The sequence below is a fragment of the Brachyistius frenatus genome, unplaced genomic scaffold (assembly GCF_029030835.1).
Source record: "Brachyistius frenatus isolate BFR_SWC_R1_liver_20210118 unplaced genomic scaffold, ASM2903083v1 Contig_44, whole genome shotgun sequence".
NCBI classification, from domain to species: Eukaryota; Metazoa; Chordata; class Actinopteri; family Embiotocidae; genus Brachyistius; species Brachyistius frenatus.
Window position 1 is genome coordinate 913,368 of NW_027210643.1, and position 21,272 is coordinate 934,639.

Below are 21,272 nucleotides of genomic sequence, written 5' to 3' on the forward strand. Positions count from 1 at the left end.
GCACCACCTAGATGCTGACATTTTGTATTTTTAGAAATATGACAAGCATCGAATGGATTTCTGTTAAATATTGTGCAGACATTCATGTTCCCCGGGCGATGAATCCTACTGACTTTGGCAATTCCTTGACTTTCCCTCTATTGCCGCCAATAGATGAAAGTTTCATATCTGCTGGAATATGTCAACAGCCATGAGATAGGTTCGCACAAACTCTGGTTCAGACATTCATGGTTGCTTGATGATGCAAGACTTTGACTTTGGTGATGCTCTCATTTGTGGTTTTGAGTCCAATGTCACAACAGCTATATGGTCAACATTACATGCTGAACATCAACTTGTTAGGATTGTTACGGTTAGCATGTCAAAATGCTGATGTTGGCATTTAGGTCACCATTTTTTCTAAAGTACAACATCTGATTTGAATGGAATTAAAGTCCAGCAGTGCATCTTGGGAGTCAATGCAGCCAGCTGGTATTACGCAAAGCCTGTAATAGACCCATCAGTCCACTGCAGGAGACGTGTCTGTGTCATATTTTTGCTTCTCTTATGCGTGACAAGTCACATCCCTTTGATTTGGCCAACAAAAACCACGTGGTTAGGTTTAAAAAAAAAAAAATACTTGGTAGGATGAGGAAAACATTTCTTTAATGAAATCCACGTCTCTCTCTCACGGACTCAAACCTTTTTGGTGATTTAACCACCCTTAATCTACCTAACTATTCAGAGGTTATTACTCTTGTACTTCATCAAATGACCTCTGTCATGTGACCTTCATCTTCCTCCTCTGACTCCAAATGGGTTTCCTGGATTGTACTTAATTTTCTCACCGGTAACTTAAACCAGTTAGGTTCAACCCACCAATACAATCTGTGCTGTTTTAGTATAAGGATATTTTCCAATAGCCTGGACCCAAATTCACTGTGTGAATATATGGGTCTACTCTTGTCGACATCATCATCATCACCTTAACCGAACACTCAACATGTGTTTTAGACGGTAGCTAAAAGAAAAAGTGCTCGGTGTAGGTCATTCTTCATCCTAAAATCTCCTGCATGACTCATTCGAACCTGTCTGCAGACCCTGGCTGGCTTCATGCTCTACATTGTTCATTGTGTCATTCAGAAGGATAATAGTCTCCTATTCAGGTCTGCCATCATCACCAACAACAAAAGGCTTGTAATTTTACCTTTTTCTGTCCCAAACAACCTTATCGACCCGTGATCATCTCCATGGCACTGCTCGTCTCACTTGTACTCGACTTGCATCTCTGAAGTAAACGTCTGACTTGAAGCACCGTTGTCTCCCTGACCTTGGCAGCAAGTTGGCGTCAAGGTTGTGGGTTTTATGGACACCTTAGACACGGGGCTTCTGGATCTATCTCACGCTGGATGGTGCATATTTTTAGAGCCCCATTAGGTGTCTGAATGAAGACGAAATCGGTGGCGTAGGCGAAGCTTCTTACGTCAGTGCGGGCCGGCGGTTCGTGTGTCTCTCCGGGGTTTGTGCGTAACAGAAAGGGGGAATCCACCCCTCTCTCTGAGCACTCCTCTACGCTGATGTGAATGGTGATGTACAGGAGAGGGGAGGGAGGTATGTGTGTGTGGGGGGGAGGGGGGAACTGGAGGGTTGAGCCAGGAGGGAAGGGGTGTGCCATTATAAGAAGCCTCAGAGGAGGCATGCATTCAGTTGTTGAAACCCTTAGCCTAAGGATACGAGCTGAGCCACCCAACGCCCCTGCAGCCGCAGAAGGAAGCACTGAGAGATCTCTTTACGTCACGCACACAGGTAAGGAAGTGCTCGAGTGAGACTTTTTCTTTCTCTCTTGTGAGTGTGAGCCTGCCTACCTGTGCGGAGAGATGATGTTGTTTGCCTGGAATGAATAAGATGAGAGAAGATAACTGTTTAGAGATGAGAAAAATAGTTAATCAGGAAAAGACTTGTTGTCTCTTGCACTTGGCATCCACTGCCTAATAAATCCAGGTGGAATACTGCTGCTTTATTAAAACCACTGTTAGGATTCTCCCCTCTTTTTCTTTTTTTTATCGAGTCTTTCATTTCAGCTTTATCTCTTTCTTGCACTGTGATTTTGAATATCGACCCCGGTGGCTGTAAATAACCTGCCTCATGTGAGGTAATCTTTTGTTTAGTTTTTTTTCCATTACTCTGTTTGTGTCCCTGCGGCTCTGAAGGCACCACAGTCACCAGTCAGTAGCACAGACGTTGCACCTGATTACTACTTAATTAACAAGAGAGAAAGTCCCAGTTCGTACTGAGCAAGCAGTTAGTCACTCAGATGCACTTTGTATTAAGATTTACCTGACTGGTGCAGGTAGAATAAACGGAGGACATAAAATGTTAATTTTAAAATCAATATAAAATTTTAATTTTAAAATCAATATGGAATTTTAAAAAAATGATACTGTAAAGGCATATATGAAATTATTAAGGAAACATTCCTCCTGTATTTAATTTGACCTTTTATTTAAACTGAAATGACCAAAACGGCGCCAGCAGAAGTCAGTGAATGACAATGAGCTGTCACAAGCTGCTTATTTACGGTTTCCTCTTCTGATTGATCGTGGAGTATCGTACGTCAGATTATGTACATCACACAGAGGCTTCAAACAAACATTGACGGAAGCTATATTTTATTCTCTCTGGAGCGGCTCCTGTGCCATGCCGTGGCAGGGAGAAAAAATAAAAAGCTGGAGAAGTGAATCAGCTGAACGCTGTTATTATGCTAAGCGCACAATAATGATGATTTTAATGATAATGGTAATGAATGTGCATAATCTTTTCCCATTATCAGTGAAGACGATACTCACAGCCATAGAGAAAATGGGTGCTTAATGTGCCACTCCCAGATAAATGATCCACACTAGGGAAATGTTTTATGAAGAGAGGAATGTTTACAGGACGGAGTCAGAAACAATATTTTAGAGGTCTATCAGAAAACTTTAATTAGGAAAGTTAAAGAGGTAAAGTCAACCAGTTAATTATTTCTGTTGAGTTTTGTCTCTTTGTTTTAATTTGATATGAAAATAGATTCCCTTGTTGGTTTATGGATTTTTTTTTTTTCCTGTTAAAAATACCCTACAAAAATCTACATTTATGTTCCTTCCTTTCAATATTTACTTGTTTTTTAGGATTAAAAAATAGATTAAAAAAACTATACTAATTTGTGAATCTGATCCCATATTTCATTTAAAACTCAAATAAACTTAATCAAATCATACGTCATCTTATTGTCATAGAAGGTCACGGTTTTATTTGCAGTTTAATTTTGTCTTGTAAAAAACAGGTTTCCTTGCCAAAGCATTAAAATCCTTTTCTCTGTAATCAGGTGGATACGCTTTTAGGATTTCTGCTGCCTACACTAAGATATAATTGATTACACCTTTTACAGGGTCTGTAAAATATTCATAAGGACCTCTTGCAGTGTTTTACATATACAAATCTTTCTCGTGATCAGAGTTTTAGGTTACCAGATATTCCCTTTGTGCTTTTGCAGTTTCATACTTCTTCTTTTTTTGTTTTTTTTGCCTCGCTGTCGTCACCTCAATAAAAGTAAGGAGCTTGTCTGGCTGTGCTAGATTGCGCTCCCCCGGCTCCATGTCCAATGGATTCGTGCAGGTGTCAGCGCAGCTTAACAGCAACCAGATCAATGATGACACCATGTCAGCTGCAGAAATTCAGCCATACAAGTGAGAGCCGGTTGGGAGGGTAAAACCGCAGAGCTCAGAGCATCGTTGCATCCCTGACTGTTGAGTGAAAACCTTTTGTTTTTAATTGTTGAGGGCTGATTCAACTCTGATGTTCATTTTCAATGAACTTTTGTAGTGTATCCTGGATTGTTATTTTATGTCCTCTATTGTGTCATGGAAGACAAAAAAAAAACCCCTCTTTGAATAACCTCAACTTCCTCTAAAACTCTGCGAACAAAGTGTCCAAATCCAAATCAGTGCACTTCACTGTGATTTCAAGCAGCCGTCTCCCTCAGACACCCAACACATGTAATCCTGCATCAGCTGCAACCTGTGTGACAGTTTATCAGCCCAACGGATAGCCGACGTGTCTGCTCTCTGATGATATTACTTCGGAGCTATTATTGCAGCTTCATGGGGGCAAAATGAGATGATTGCTGGTGTGATTTTTTTTTTTTCCCACTATGGAGGGAGCTTATCTGATACTAGGGAGTGATTGCAGAAGTGATGTCGCCCGGCTGAGCGTCTGCCCTCAGGTGCAAATATGTTCCCAATTAAAAGAAACCCTGCTAGTGCAAGAGATGAAAACACTAATGATATGCTCAATTGATCTGATATGATGGTGCCTGAAAAGAAAGCAAATATGGATATAAAAAGTATTATATTTCCACTTAATATGTGATAAGAGTGTATGTGAGAGTGTCAGTACAGTCTATGTGGGATATGAGGAGGGAAAAGGGCTGCAGTTTTCCACTCAATTTGTGTCCTCTGCAGTCTACATGAGATAAGATTTCCTAAAGAATAAAAACAATAGAAGATAAAGAAAAGTTGTGTTCCAGCAGCAGGAGTTATGATCTTCTATTAGATATGAAAAAGCGGAAACTAAAAGAAAAGAGAGTTGGAAAGATAAAAAAAAGAATCTTAATTGCATGTGATGGCATGTCCTCATCCTCTTCCTCCACCCTTCACCCCCGACGTCATTCCCTTCACGTACCTGATAGTTCTGCGTCTGTGTGACACTAACAGGACGTGGATGGAGCGACGGGCCAAGTAATAGCACCAATCATGAAATCTGCTGCCGCTGTGACAGACACGCCTAAATCCGATTAAGCGCATTCTCTCAGATTAGTCATTTCAGGAGCCGCCTCGCGAGGAAGGGCACCACAGCCAACTGCACCTTCTCCTGCTCCTGGTCATCTGAACCGTCCACTGAGTCACTGGCTGGTTATCTGTGGCTGCACAGGCTGCATTTACACGTCTGATCATCCCGTGGCTGTGTGTGTAAATCCTCCACAAACTGGAGGTTTTTGCAGGAGTGACTTGTTATCGGTGTTTTAACAGGACACCGGTGGCCATGTTTGGAGTTGATTTCTGTGGTATTGCATGATTCTCCTGGGGGTTTTTTTTTTAGAGGGGAGATTCTATGAGTTTGGACTCAGACCAGTGCTGTGGAATGACGAAATAATTAAAGAGTTTACAGTTTTGATGAATGATTAATCTTCTAAGTTGCTAAGTGAAAAGTGCTGGTTTTTGGTTTCTCACATGTGGAAACATTATGTCTCTCTATTTTACATCACTGTAAATTGTATATCTTTAGCTTTTTGTTGTTTAAGCACATCAAGCAATTACAAGATGTGTCTTTGAGCCCTGGAGAAAAAAAAATCTGACTAAACCATTAATAACGCACTTAAAATATTGCATTATATTGATGTATTTGTATTTAATTTGATTTTGGAGGCAAAATTACCAAAAACCAATCAGAGAATAATTGCAATATAGTTATGAGTCTTCGTCTTTGTAGGCAATCAGTCACCCTGGAGAGATACCGTGTCATGCATCAACACACAGTGATGTTGCAGAGAGCCTAGTTTTAAACTGTAAATGGTTTAAGACCGTTTTTGCTTGTAATAGTATAATAGTAGTGACAAAATGGGAGAAGATGTAGTTTAAATATTTTGTTGAATGTTTCATGTGTTTGCACCACCAGTACCTTCCACCGGGTGACAGAGCAGCTTAACTCAAACTTAATTTTACAAATATGCAATTAAAATTTTGGGGGGATCAAGAACAGAATCATTGTATGACTGCAGCTCCGTGTGTGGTTGAGTTTAAGCGACCAAGGTTCAGGGAAGAGTAATTTTGGTTAACTGGTGACACAAGAAACATGTGTCTTGCCCATGATGTCACTCAGGACCTTTTCTTTCCCTAACTTTAACCAACTGCTGTGAGTGCAATAAAAAAACAAAACATAAGAAACCAACATATATGCTGCAAATAGCAAATTAGATGCATTTTACTTTTCTGGGAAACATGGTTGTGCTGCAATATCAGTTCACCCAAATATAAAGAAAAAACATAGTTTCTCACTTATCTCTGTCGTTATCCCACCATGCAGATAGTGTCGGTCCTATTTGCACAGGTTTTGAGATATCGATCTTCACTATAAAAGCTTCTACCCCAATAAAAAGGAGGTGAATGGAAATCAGTTTGTTGTTCTCACAGAAAAGACTCACCAGCAACATCTCTTTCCAGAAAAGTATCTGCGCTACTATAAATGATCCACAACACAGTTCTCCACCAAACTCCACTCTATCACTATCTCCATGGTTGTGGATTATTTAGAGCAGCTGGAACACAGCTGGTGAAAAAAAAAAAAAGATGTAGCTTTTAAATTTGTGAGCACCAGGAACAAGAGTTTCATTTGCCTTGAATGATATTGAACTGCAGGCAGAAATGTCAGAGACAGATATCATGAAGCCCAAACGGTGTATTCTGTGTAGCTAAATACCACCAGAGATAAATGAGTAACTATGATTTTTGTTGTTTGAGTAAACTAACCCTTTAAAATAAGACTTTTTCACAGTATTTCCAGAGAAATGTATCAGAACCAGTTTGGAGAAACTATGAATGATATGAATATTATGAAGCCTGTCTTTGTCTTTCCCCACTCTCTGTTCACCCACTAAACCACGCTTTACAGGCCCATTATCTCCAACCAGCGCATTTTCTACAAAGTGATTACAGAGTTTAAGGCGATAAAACAGTCATGAATCTAACGTTATAAAGAATTAATCAAGTACCATTAATGGTCCATGAGATGTAATAGGTAGAGAAGGAATTTGAATCATTTTCCCTCCTACAAAGTGACCACATCTTCACGCTATCCATCTTTGGTGGCCACTGACTCCGGCTTGGGCTTAATGAAGGGGAGTTGCAAACCAATGAAGGAGAGTGGAGACCTATGCAGTTTGTCAGCAGCAATAAAAGGTCTCAGTCATAATTCACGAGTATGGAAATGGAGGAAGAGAAACACTGGGAAGGTGAGCGGAGGAAGAAAGTCGAGAACGGAGCAACAAGAAGAGGAAGGTAGACGCGAAAGAAGGGGCGAGGAGGAAGCCGAGAGAGAGAGATGGGGAGAGACCTCCAGGTTATCTGTGCATTAGCAGACTCCTTTCTGCTTTTCTCCTTCACGCAGACAACTAATGGACGAGATAGGGCGAGTCAGAGCTTTGTCAGAGACAAGCACGCTGCTTTTCTTCTCCCCCACTCTCATTCATGACACCTTGGCCCCCTCTCCACCCTTCATTAATACCGCTAATGCAAATTTATCCCACCGTTAGCATTATTAATTCACTTCACTCTGCAACTTTGTACACGATGTACACGCCGCCTAAATCCGGCTGTCATCCACTTGTTGGCTTTTTCCGCTAGAAACACAAAAAGGTCTTTCGTTAGGGACTGTACAGAAGAAGTAGTTGTGTTCAGAGGGTCTGAATCTAAAAATGTTATTTGGTTAAAAAGCAAGACCTTTTGTTGATGTTCATACTTACAATCTTCTTGACTTGGGAAAAAAAAACTTGAATTCCCTTGCTTTAATATGCCGAGACAATATCTATCTATGAGAAACAAAGACTTGAAAAAATAAATGGAAAAAACTAAAAAAAAATATGATAAAGAAACGTTGCCATGACAGTCTATAAATGAGCAAAAAAATTATAAAGCACTGATACAGAGACAATACTTTGGTCCTTCGTTTATGGCCACAGACACATTTATGAAGTGTTTAAAAAAAAAACGTCTTTTTTTTTTTTTTTTTTTACACAATAAACTTCATAAAAGTAAAGTGAAATCAAAAATAAGTCTGAGATAAAAGAAAGTTAAAAGACCTTCCTCTGCTCTCTGAAACATCCTTCCACAATAAGACACACAAAAAAACATCTATAACTCTTGAAGGACAATAAACAGGTGGAACATTACTCCGGATTTTTCCGCTCTTGAGTATTTTCAGCTCTAACAAGAAATGTACTCAGATAACAAAACTAAATGCATGGGAGCAGTGGTCCTTTTATAAATGCTCTGATTGCTTCCTTGCTGATTCAAAGGGGGAAAAAAAACATTTCTCTTGAACACGGGTAACATTGTCAGGGTCTCAGCTAACTCTAATGGAGCCACAAAACAATATATTTGTTTTGGAAAGAACTGGGTAAAAGCATTCGTTTCTGCAAGATGGAAAGACTCATCTAAGAGAGGAAGGACGTCAGACCCTTCGTTAGACTCTATTTCCTTTTGGCTTTCATGTCAACGTTAATTAAGGAGGGCAAGGTTGCTTATACTTCCGCATGATGAAAATCTATTTTCAAATGCAGCTCTCCCTGCCATGTATTCACAGGCTCCTGTATGGATTATGTTGTCTCTGTGCCATGGGGGAAAGCCTGTTGTGTAGGGGCGTCCCCTCCCAGCGATCACCACTTTATTTTTATACTGTATATCATATATCAGCCCCCTGCTCCCAGTCAACTGCCCGCTCTGTCAGATAGATTATGCAATTGATATGAAATGTATGAAATAGTATGCAAATTTATAGGCACAGGTGGCTGTAATGGGCCAGTGGCAATATCAAGACCGAGAGCTGAATCATAACTGGAAATAGGGCAGAGCGACGAGTACGTAGGTTCATGGCTCAGAGTGCCAGCCATATTCAATTTGAAGTTATTGCGAGAGGGGAAAGTTGTGACTCTTCAGGTCCATGGTTGTCAGTAGCTCCTGGACATGATGACGGGTTCATTTAGTAGCCCCCTCCCGTTCCATCTCCCCCACCCTACTCTCTCACACACACACACACACACACACACACACACACACACACACACACACACACACACACACACACACACACACACACACACACACACACACACACACACACACACACACACACACACACATCATCCATAACTGCCTATACAAAATTACTCACCAATCCATTAAATACTACGTTATACATATTTCAGTGTGTTCAGTGACTTCACCAACAGTCTGATGCCGACCATATTGCTAATGTGTATAGCCTAGCTAATACGTTCTGTCTGCAGATTAAGTAACCCTCGCAGCGTCGTGACGCAAATGTAAAAAACTCTTACTGTGATGACAGAACACTCTACTCACCACTTGACTTAAATACTTTCAGCTTCGATATCATCAACGTTTAACACCAGCTGAAATCATATCCCACAGTCTTCTCTGTTCTTCAGTGAGCAGAGTTCAGTCCATTATGAAAAGTAAATTTTCTATCAAGATGACTACTTTCATTACATGCCACCATCCTGACGTCTTCATTTCAATAAACAGTTTTATGGTGACATTACTAAGTAATTTGTGCTCTTGAACCAAAACATACTTATTCATAATAAGTCACATAGCTGTATAATTAGGGCTTAAGTATCAGCTCTGCCTCATTTTCTTTTTTAACATGTAAAATTATTCTCTGTGGAAGAAAAGGAGGCAGTTACCTTCACACAGCTAAACTCATTGTTGGCTCTCTATGCGTTTCCACTTGGCTGCACTGAATCTATATTAGCTGGGATATTAACTGCTGCTGATTTTATTCCAAAATGGAGACACAAAAATTGAAATCTGTCAGAAGCACTGCATCACTCCGCAGCCCTGATATCAACCCTGAAATACACAATCTGAAAGGCGACATAGGCGGCAGAAAACCTTAGACTTTGCAACCTATACAATGGATGTGTGGTCTATTTAAGGCATGTTCAATGTAGCACATCACAGCAGGGCACTCTGTTAATTGAATGAATTACCGAGCAGTAAAGGGTTAAAGTGAGCCTTGCTCTGTGGGGACAGGAGGTAGAAAACCTCAAGCCTGCCAAGTCTCTTCAATCTATCCGGTATCAACGAGTTGACCAACACAAATCATTATAACCTCCTCATTACTATAGCCAACCATTAAACAGCTCAAATGGTAAATGGTATGTACTTGTATAGTGCTTTATCACCTTTTGGTCTCAAAGCGCTTTAACATGGTTTTCCCGTTCACCCATTCATGAGACAGATCACCATGCAAGGTGTTGCCATCAGGAGCACATTCACACACTGATGGTACACCATCGGGAACAACTTAGGGTTCAGTGTCTTGCTCAAGGACACTTAGGCATGTGGACAGGAGGAGCTGGGGATTGAACCACCAACCTTCTGATTAGTGTGCAACCCACTCTACCGTCTGAGCCACAGCCTCCCATCAAGGCTGCAGATTGATGACAATGTGGCTCATTAACTCTTAATATCCATGTCAATTGTTTCTCAATACCAGTAATGGCCCCCATTCAAAGCGACGAGGGCAGCAGGCACCGCTTGATCACATATTCCCTTAAGAGCCTTTAGAAAGATTGAAATCACTCTGCAGCCACTTCATCAAAAATCCAAAGCAGCAAAAGAAATAAAATCAGCAGGTTATTGCATCTTAACTCGTTCTGAAAAGTTGGTTAAAGTCACAAGAACTTTATTTCTCATTGTATTTCTCTACATCAAATATTAATGACCAAAAATCAAAGTGGGAGTTTGGGGGTAAAGAAAACATGTCTGTATTCTGATTGGTGCACAAAATCACATGAAGTCACCATTTTTCAAATAAAGCAGCTCAGACAGAAATCTCTCCTGTGAAATATCTCACTTCTCAGCTTCTTGAGAAAAATTAATTTTCAGGCTTTTTTTTAAAGCAGCTTGACAGTTCAACCTTTAGATTTTTAAAAAGATTTCTCTCAAATTAAACTCATTCGAAAAAATAAATCATCCTAAAAACATCATGAAAATACAGAAAAACTGTTTTGTAAAATAGGAGTTCAAGTTCAAAAGCTTCATATATTAGGTTACTGTAGGACATTAATAATACACTGTTGTACCTCAGATGTTCAGACACTAGTCCCATTTTGTTTAGCTAAAAGCCTAAATGACAGTATTTTCAAATGAACCTCTGAATGTGTGGAGGCAAACAAATGGACGCCCGTTGTCTAATTACTAAAACATGAATATTCTACGACTTTAATAATGGTGTTGACAAATTGGCTGACATTGGCTTCAAATGCCAGCTCATATTAACGCACTCTGGCAGAATAGTATTCCTGTGTGAAAGCCTCATCTTTGTAATATTAAAGCGTACGCCACTCTGCCCGTTCACTCATTTGTTCAACTTCCTCAGCGAGAGCCACTTAAGGGAGAACATGACAATATCAAATGGATTTCGTAAGCAGGCGCGCAAACGTTCATCGCACAGAACATTTCAGCAAAGCAAACAAACAGGTTCCCCAGTGATTTGTAAATGGGCTGCAGTCACACATGACCTGATCCCTTCTGCTGTTGACTATAAGTGGTAATGTGATGAAATGGTGATGGTCATGTTAGTTTTATTTATTAGATTATTTTTAATTAGGTGCACCCACACTGTTTATTGTCAAAGATTTCCATTCACTTGCATCCAGATCATGTCCTTACTGTGGGATTATTGTGTTGTCGTCTCTGAGGGTGAGTTCCCTTTGACCGGATGGTGACTTTATGGATACATTATGTTGCACACAGTTTTTCTTATCATTGTAATTACATATGAAAATTCCATTTAGAACCTGCTGGCCTTAATCTTTTATCCAACTTTCTTTTATCCTCAGCATGCTCGTTCTTCAGCTCGCTGTTCTCCTAGAAGCTCAAAGCTCATTCACACCTTATATCAGAGTTGTGACATCGACAGTTCAAAATGATTCAACACTCTTAACCTGCAAGACATTCGTGTGGCGGAATAGAATTTAATGACAACATAAGCAATAAAGCCTTAGTTAACAGTCGGAAAAAAACACAAGGTTGAGTTTACAGCGAAGTTATGAACTGATGGACAAAGTAAAAATGCTCACAAGTCTGTTTATTGTGTATAAAATCTTCAAGCTGACTAAAATGTTTCAGTTTTCGCTGCTATCACAGCTTTCTTTAAATGCCACCAAAGATTTTCAATGGTATTCAAATCTAAAGAATGAGAGGTGACTCAAGGATGTAGTTTGGGATCATCGTCTTGCTGGAGACGGCATTCAATACCAAGCTTCAATTTACACTCTGTTGACGTCCCGTTCTTCTTCATGACGTCATCGTAATTCAAGGAATCAGTGATACAAGTCACAAACAGTCACATTTATTAGCAAGCGGCTACAAACGGCAGACAAAGTAAACAAAAAGCTGAATTTAGTAAGATATTCAGCAGCTGGTTGATAATATGAATATTAGACTTGACGTTGGTCAGGTGTACAGAAACACAACTTCATGAATGAGTCGATCCGGATATGTACTTGTAAATTAGCCACTCCGTGTACATGAGCTCCCAAGTGGCCACATCGGGTGAGCAAATCACTTTTAAGTAAGGACAAATCAATAATTGTTAAACAGAGAAATAATCAATTTCCTAATCTTGTGATATAGTGATGACATGAAGGATATAACTATTCATAAACCTGCAGCTGCAGTATGAAATGTTTCTGGGGAGGCTGCATCTCTGAGCAGAGGCAATCAAAAATGTTGTTTGTTTCCTTGTTACGTCTGTTATTGGGTGATATAGTGGTGAGTGACAGGATAGATGGAGGTCAGGGAGTGGAGGTCAAGTAACAAACACGGTGCACCTGGTTCACCAATTTATGGTTGGAGCCAGAGACACCGGGATCCTCTGGAGTTTTCCCTCATCCCTCCAGTTATCTTCCTTCACCTGACACACATCTTCAGATACATTTCCTCACCACTGGTCTTATTATCTCGTTGGCATGTTTTATGGCAGTGTTGACACTGATGGCCCATATTTCTCTGCCTCTCCCTCCTCACGCCTCCTATCAGACTGAATCAGGATGGCTGTGTGTGGACGCTGCCACAGGGTACGACCCGTGGTGTGGCGTAAAGCTAATCTCTACAACCACATATCAACTATTACAAATCTGCTGCATGAGTTCGATCTGTGATCCAACCCTCCAGCCTGCACAGGATGAGTCCTGCCCACTGGAAAATACCCATTTTCTCTTTTTATTGCCTCAGGTTGTGCTCTCTCTCCATCCCATCCACATGGTCCATCTCCTGGTGTTGGCTGAACACTCCCCCGACACCAACGCTCTGACTGGCCAAATCCAGCTAATTATCCCCTAGAAATTGGAAGTGATGCAACATTCCTGCCACTGTGTCCGCTCTCTCCCTGCAGGTCGGACCAGGATCCCATCGGTTTTCCCTCTCGGACTCTCCAGCTGTTGGACTCCTCCGCCTGCCGAGCTCCTGTTCGTCCCCGCCTTGTCTGGGTGTTGCTGAGCGATGAAGATCCCTCTGTGGTGCCTGGTGGTGCTGCTGGCATGCGTCTGCACCCCTGGACGCACTGACTGTCAGGGGGAATGTGTGGCCTGCGCTCTGTTCCTGCAGCAACAGCAGCTGCAGCTGCAGGAAGCCTTCAACACCCTGGTGAGTGTGCGTTTGCATCATTGTTGGTCTACGTGAGTCACTGTCGATAAGAACATCCGTTAAATGCCTTGTCAGCACTGTGGTGTGGGTACAGCTGCAACGAGCCTTATTGTAGAGGTTTGTTTGTGACTGTGTTGATAACGTATCTGCGTAATGCATTGTGTGCAGTTCAATAGTTTTGTGTGCATTTTGTTTGGCGGTGCATAAATAATTTAATTCCGTTTTGGGGTCATTAAGGTGATCTAGGGGCTAATGTGCATATCAATCATCATTTTTCTGTGTACCTCCAACTGTAAACGCTCTTTTTTTTTCCTGGTTTTAAACTTCAAAACTTAAAAGGAAAAGAACAAAAAGTGCAAATAAAAACAGGATTTAAATAATTATACCCTTTCAATTAAAGTCACATAAATACCTAACAGTAATCCATTCTATAGGAAAATGTTATAACTTTGGGTCGTCATGATAAACAGGGCAGGATCGTAGTGGCAATTATTATCTTTTTTTGAGGTAAACAGTGGAGATACAAAGTTTATGCAACAAAGTAATCTACTTGGAATGTGCTTTGCATGTTAGATTGGCCCGCATAGCGTCCTGATGGATACTGTCATGTTGCATTGCAGGAAAAAGTGACCCAGGTTTAAAAAAAATGTTGCTGGATGACAATGGTTTGTTGTTGTTGTTGTTGTTTTTAACTTGGCTTAAACATCTGCAGCCGTGCTAGCAGCTCATTAAAGTTTAATTTAGGCACAATGCTAACATGTTGAATTTAAGCTGATGTGATACAAAAGTGTGCTGAGTATCAATTTATTTAAAAAGATTATTCAGCTGGTTTGGGTGGAGCTCAGCTATGTGCATACTAAACACGAGTAGCTCTCGGACACTTTCATTTGGTCAAAGTAGCTCTCAGAAGGGAAAAGGTTGGAGACCCCTGCTTTAGAGGGATCAATGTCGCCCTCGCCCAGAGTTAAACCAAACCCTCCTGACTCCATGACTTATGTCACCAGACCACAGAGCCACACAGCCTGCAACGCTAAAAATCACCACATTTAACAGATGACGATTTTCTAATCCAAAATGGTATATTGTTGGGCTATGACCATACCATTTAATTGTAAATTGATTAAGGAAGTTTGTAATGATTCAAAACCACATAAATGTAAAAACAATCCCTCTAATGACTTACCCCTGCTGCACTGCGGATGTTACTTTACGTGGCGTAATAAAATGTTACCGAGCTTGGTCTGGTTAGCAGGTAACTGAAAAAAGCCAAAGAACACATAAATACAGAGCTTCTTTTCGCAGTTAACATGTTGGACGTACGTGATTTCAGATGGACACAGTCGGTATTGTTTCTGTGATACTCAGGGGGATTGTTTGCATGCGTTAGTATCTACAGCACTTGTGCAATGCTTCGTGACCGACATGAAATAGCAGCCTCTGCACTGAGAGGACGCGCTCGCTCTCCCAACTCCAACTAACACTTGTGTCAGCACGGCACACACTCTTATTTCCAAACAGTCCGATACACGTCAGAGGGTAAAAATAGTCTGTGGGCGGCATGAATAGCTGCATGATGGCTAATTTAGTTGATAATGATGCAGAGAAGGACAGCTGGGACCTTTTTGGAAGTTGTAATAGAACTATGTAATTGACTGCTGCTTGGTATCATCAGCCTGGGCTTACAGCGGTGACTGACACATTTTATCAGTTCCTCATTGTGTGAGCCGCCTTCCCATTGAGCCGCAGATGGAATCCACTGAGCAATTCCATTGTTTCCCACTCCAGACTGAAAGAGTGTGTGTGTGTGTGTGTGTGTGTGTGTGTGTGTGTGTGTGTGTGTGTGTGTGTGTGTGTGTGTGCGTGCGTGCGTGCGTGCGTGCGTGCGTGCGTGCGTGCGTGTGTGTGTGTGTGTGTGTGTGATGCCGCCGCTGTTTGTTATAATGTCAGGACCCATTGATTTATTCGTACGAGCACCCAGACACACACCCACACACACCCACACCCACACACACACACACACACACACACACACACACACACACACACACACACACACACACACACACACACACACACACACACACACACACACACACACACAAACACGCATTCTTCCTCATAATGTTATTCTTTAGGTTAAATGCCAGCTTTTGTTTACATAAATGCTAATCATCCATGTTTTATTTAATAAAGTCTGAGCACTTCCTGAATACTTTCTTTTGAACTTCTGGGGTTCTGTTGTGTTTAGCCGGGTGTGTGAAGGTCACAGTGTGGGCGGGGTTTGTTTTCATGTTTATGAATAGCTTCCAGAAGAGACTCATCCCAAATTTAAAAAAATATTGAATTGTTCTGCTGAAGGCCACCTGCGAGTGTGGACATTCAGGATAACTGTAAAGGCCTGTTTTTGGTTCTGCTGGTTCCGGACACACGCTGGATTGATGGTTCCACGTTTAAGCTGCCAATATGGATGGATTTTGAGACTGCGGGCTTCTTGGCAAAGAACTGTAAAAAGCCTGGACACTTCCTACAATAAGTCCAGTCTGAAGGAGAGCCCAAATAAATGACATGGATGTGTTTTGCATCTCTGTTTGTGTTTTCTTTGCAGTCATTCTGCATCTCCTTGTAGTTGTTTGTAATCATCTTCTGGTAATTTTGGATCTTAAAGTGGTCGTTTTGTGTCTGTTTGCGTTTGTCTCGTCTCTTTTTGTGGCTATTATGTGTCTGTTTCCAGCTGTTTGCATTTCTGTTTGGTTGGTTTTCATCTCTTTGGGGTTGCTTGATCGACTTTCCAACAAGAAATTCCAAACAGAGGCTCCCCCTGACAGCGCCCTTCATCTGAGGTGCTTGTTAAGTGGTTAAAAAGCTGCGGATTCCCCGTCCTCCTATACCCCTGATGACGTCAGAACTGAGGGGGCCGTGTCTCATCCTTTTTTCTATTTTTTTTTTTTACTCCTGCGTCACACAGCGATTTGTCAGGGAGCCATGGTTGCGAAGTTCTCTCTCCAGCTCTCTTTTTTTTTTTATCCTTCATTAAACAACTATTTCTGTAAGTTTTCACACTGTAAATGTCTTCCAGGAGAAATGATGAAAATGCGCCATCATCTCCGTATTTAAATGATTGTCACGTCGCTACACTCTCTCTGAGAGCCAGCTTCTCCTCCACCTTACAGTGTGGCAGTTTGCAACAAGTATAGACACTTAAGATTTCCAACAATGTTGATCAAATTGCTTTAAGAGCTTTTTTTTTCTTTAGTCAGAAAGCCCTTACCTCCCTGATCTGTTTACACTCTGTAAGTGACGTGAGGACATTTCTGCACCGTAACACAACAGAGCAGATAAAGTAAACACTACATCAAGCCTCGTTGTTCTTTGTAAAAACAAAACCTTTGAAGCCACGTCGTCTTTCAGAATCCTCTTGTCCTCACAAGTAGGCAAACACTGTGTGCGTGCACTCAAACACATCCCCTCTCACTCATAAACTCCCTCAGATTGCTCCATTGATCTGACGTAGAGAATCCCCTGGTGTGCTCATTTCATTTACGATGGCTAATTAATTTCCTTTGATAGATTCACAACGGAACTCCCTCTTCCCTCGGCCCTTTGATGTGAGCAGGTTTCCTGATAACAATGCAATTTATCTCATTTGAGTGAGATTTGATGAGTAAATGGGATTTGCTTATTACCTCAAACTGAAACTGAGGGCTCGCTAGTTTAAAAACAGGGAGATAGGAGACATGTTGATGCATACATTTCTGCTGTGTAGCAGCTGTAGCCCGATTTCAGATATATTTACACTGTTACAAAAAATAGTAATGTGTTTTTTACATTTAAGGGTATATATCAGAAAATCTGTCAAATCAGTGGTATATTTAGTATATTATAGTAAAATAAAACGTGTTATCACAAAGGATGAAACATTGTTTCCTGTTACTGATAAAAAAAATTAAAAAAGGCTTTATTAGTATAAGCAAAATGCACTTCAAATGTTCTTCATACGTCCTTATCTTCATACTAAAGTTTTGCTCCATCAAGACTCTGGCATGAAACCAGACTGCCAAGTGTGACGATAATAAGACAGGGAAGTCATTAAAATTTCACAACAGGTCATTGATTCAGGACTGACAAAGTTAATTTTATATCAAACGTTCCATTCTAAAACAGCATACATATCAGTTTAGGAGCAAAAACATCATTATCAGAAGTTGAAGAGTCAATCGGAAATAAATTGTCATCTGCAAAGGACATAATTTACCTGCTGTCCTTCAGACTTCCAATTCCTTCCAATTTTGTGCTGTCAATCATTTTGCAATAATGGATGTCACATTTGTCAAATGATGGACATCTCATATTGGCACATAATTTTCCATATGCGCTGAACACAGCAGGAACAAGGCCCATTAACTCCCATGAGACACAAGTCACCCAGGTTAAAAGACTGCTTTCTCAGCTGCGCTCTGGTTGTGCAGCAAAGTAGTAAAGAAGTGTGATTGCATGCCATAAATTCATGGCTTGTGAAATATTTGTGGTCAATATTTATTTATAAACAAAGCTGTTTTTATAGTTTGACAGCTCTCAGGTAGGGGTCATTAAAACCATTAAAGCTGCACTAGTCAATATTTTTATGTGAGACATAACTGTGACTCTATGTAGTGTGAAAAGTGGTGCTTTATTGACAAATCCATATAGAAGTGCCACCCGACTCTGCAGTTCATCTCAACAGTATTTAGCTTTTAAGCATTTTCAGCTAATTGTTTCGGTTTTGTGACTTAACTGATTGGTTCACTCTCACCACTCTCATACATCTCTTTTCCAGCCATGACAGGAAGGTATTTTCAAAAATAAAACCGGTGTGGGTTATACTAATCCTGCAACAAAATGCACATAGGCAGAGCAAGTTAGCAACTAGCTCGTGGAGCATCCAGCCAGCTAAAGACCCTGCTACTTTTTACTACTTGGTGAAGACCCACACAGAGCGTGGCTTACGCCAAATATGTAGTTTTCAAAAGTTTGAGATCCAACTGTTGACGCTATTAAGAACACTCATAAAACTATCTTAACAAACATACGCAAATTTTCTTCACCTATCAACAAGCTACCTGACTAAACACACCTTTTATGCCCTAATTCTGGAATATATTCTGCGAGTAGACCTATCATATCATATTTGCAGGGTAGGGGGTTGTGTTGACCCTCAGCAGGTTCCCTGCTGGAAAATGGAGGATGTCTCTCTTCGGGTTGGGACACAGTTCATGCACTAAGTGAAGGAGTTTAAGTATCTTTGGACCTTCATCACAAGTGAGTGAGGGAAGGAGTGAGTGGGAGATTGACAGGCGGGTTGGTGCGACCTCTGCAGTAAAGCAGTGTTGCTCCCAGACCGTTTTGGTGAAGAGGGAGCTGATAGAGTCCAAAGTTTTGGAGTCAGAAGTCGATCAAACTTTCGATTCCGTCCTATGGTCATCAGATTTGGCTAGTGACTGTAAAAAGGAGATCCCGTCCACAAGCAGCTGGAATGGGTTTCCTCCAGCGGCTGGCTGAGCTTAGAGCTGTTGCTCCTTCCTGTTGAAAGGAGCCAGTTGAGGTGGTTCCGGCATCTGATTAGGATGTCTCCTGGACACTTTCCATTGGAGGTTTTTAGGGCACATCCAACAAGTAGAAGACCCTGGGGTACACTGGGAACATGCTGGGGAGATTATATGTCTCATGAGGCCTTGGGATCCACCAGGATGGATGAATGAATGAATGAATGAATGTTCCTTCGTGTTTCCAACATCGGGCTTTCCTTCCAAGGTCTCGATATAAACACAACCTTGTGTTCTAATATTCAGGAAATTAAGACACACAATATCAGCTTTTCCATTTCTTTTGGTTTCCCATGCCTGGTTGAGCTCTTGTTTCTGTTGAGCATGTATGTCACAGCTGCACTGTGCATGGGCTTCGTTTTATGCAGCTCGTGTCTGAAAGGGCCTTAATGCGCAACGTCAAGCAGTGTTATAAATAACATAAGATAAAACCTAAAGAGTCAAATCAGATGTACAATTAGAACTCTTCATGGCTGCTATGGTTTGCTAAGCAGCACCCGAGATTTTAATGAAAAAACAACAACCAGTAAGATACCAGTTGGAATATTTAAATTTCCTATTAAAAACAACATGTGCATCAGTTGTGTGTTAGAAACATTTCCAAAGGCTGAAGAAATCGAATATGCGACAGTTTCCAAAGTCTCCCTGCTGAGTGGCTGCTTTCTGACATTCTTCTTCTTTGATAGCCCCTTTGATGCACTCTTTTTTCAATGGTGCTCTTTTCATGATTTATGCTTCTCTCTCAGGAAAGTATCTCAAGCATCGCTCACTTTGAATACTTTCCATTGCCACCACAGCCAGCATGTGTTTTCTTAGACCTTCATGTTGCTGCATGCGTGGATTAAAGCTCTTGTAATTAGTTGAAAGAATCTTTCATTGTCTTGCGATGATGAGATATTGGACCCGATACTATGAAGTGACCACAGACCTCCCTCCCTCATTACTTCTTAGACTTCGTTGCCGCTTTAATCTATCGACCCATGCCAACCACTTTTACGAAGGGTGATCTCAACACATCTGTCTTTCTTTTCTCTCTGCAGGCGTGTTTCTTGGAGTGTGAGGGTCACGTCTCCTCTTCACTCACGTGGGAAGTGTGTAAACATGCTGCGAAGCTGTCATACCACATACCTAAAGGAGGTGCTCAGCTCAAGAGAACAGGAGAGGAGCTGGAGCTGACCTCTCTCGACCTGAACTCTGACAGCGAGCTGCTGCAGTCTGCAGCCGCAGAGCGATTCCAGGAGGGGGATCAGGATGAGACACCCTTCGAACAGCGCAGTGTCCAGTATGACTCATCACTGCTGGAGTCTCCTGAGGAGGGGGAGGGCCTGCAGGGTCTGGATCTCAGTCTGGCGGATGAGGAGAGGAAGCTGCGGGAGGTGAGGAGCATGGAGAGCGACGGGCAGCTGGAAGGGAACGAGGACGACAGCTCAGAGGGTATCACCTTATCCAAACGCTTCGGTGGCTTTCAAAGGGGGCGCCACGGATACAGAAAGCTGATTGGCTCACCTGCGAGGCCCCTACAAAAGCGCTACGGTGGGTTCATAGGCGTCCGGAAATCTGCCCGCAAATGGAACAGTCAGAAACGGGTGAACCAGCTGCTCCGGCAGTACCTGGGCATGAGGAGCAGCCGCAGCGGCAGGTTCAACAGCGCCCCCGTGACTCGGGTTTGGAGGCAAAACAAACTGTAATGTCTTTCTGTTGCTCCTGCCCCAGTTACCTCAACCTATCATTCATTTTTTTCAGCCGCTCACTACAGTTTGAACTGTGATGTCACCATTGTCATCAGAAGAACAGACTCCGCCATCTGGCTGCACCACTCTTTGTATCTCTAAGTAACAAAGAATGTTTTGAACGTGATGTCCCTCTTATTCAGCACATTTACATGCCATTCTGTGAAATAAAAGAATTAGAGAAGTGCAATTGAATATATTTTTGTGTGTCGGTATAATAAAAGGGGCCAAATGACATTGGGAAACTGATTTAGTGTCAGATTATTTGGACCTTTGGGGTGTGATGTTTGAAATCACCACGAATGCACTGTCATGCATGTATTGATTGTACTTCAGTCATGGCCACAGCAGATTTTTGCACTAAATCATATACAGCTCACTTTAACTGTTCAGCTCCCCTTGTCAGAGCAGAAATAAGTAGGAGAGTCAGATTGGAAGTGGACCAGCACTTTTATTTTCAAGAGGGTTTAATCAGATGCAAATACAGTTGATGAAGTAAA

At 41.5% G+C, this 21,272-nt stretch overlaps 1 protein-coding gene across 1 annotated transcript; it reads left to right on the forward strand.

Moving 5' to 3' along the window:
- Positions 1-1,697: 1,697 nt before the first annotated feature.
- Positions 1,698-21,017, forward strand: pnocb (prepronociceptin b). The gene is made up of 3 exons (XM_069703082.1): positions 1,698-1,785; positions 13,213-13,463; positions 20,083-21,017. The coding sequence occupies exons 2-3, from the start codon at positions 13,320-13,322 to the stop codon at positions 20,728-20,730; spliced, it is 792 nt and encodes a 263-aa protein (XP_069559183.1). The 5' UTR covers positions 1,698-1,785; positions 13,213-13,319; the 3' UTR covers positions 20,731-21,017.
- The last annotated feature ends 255 nt before the right edge of the window (positions 21,018-21,272 follow it).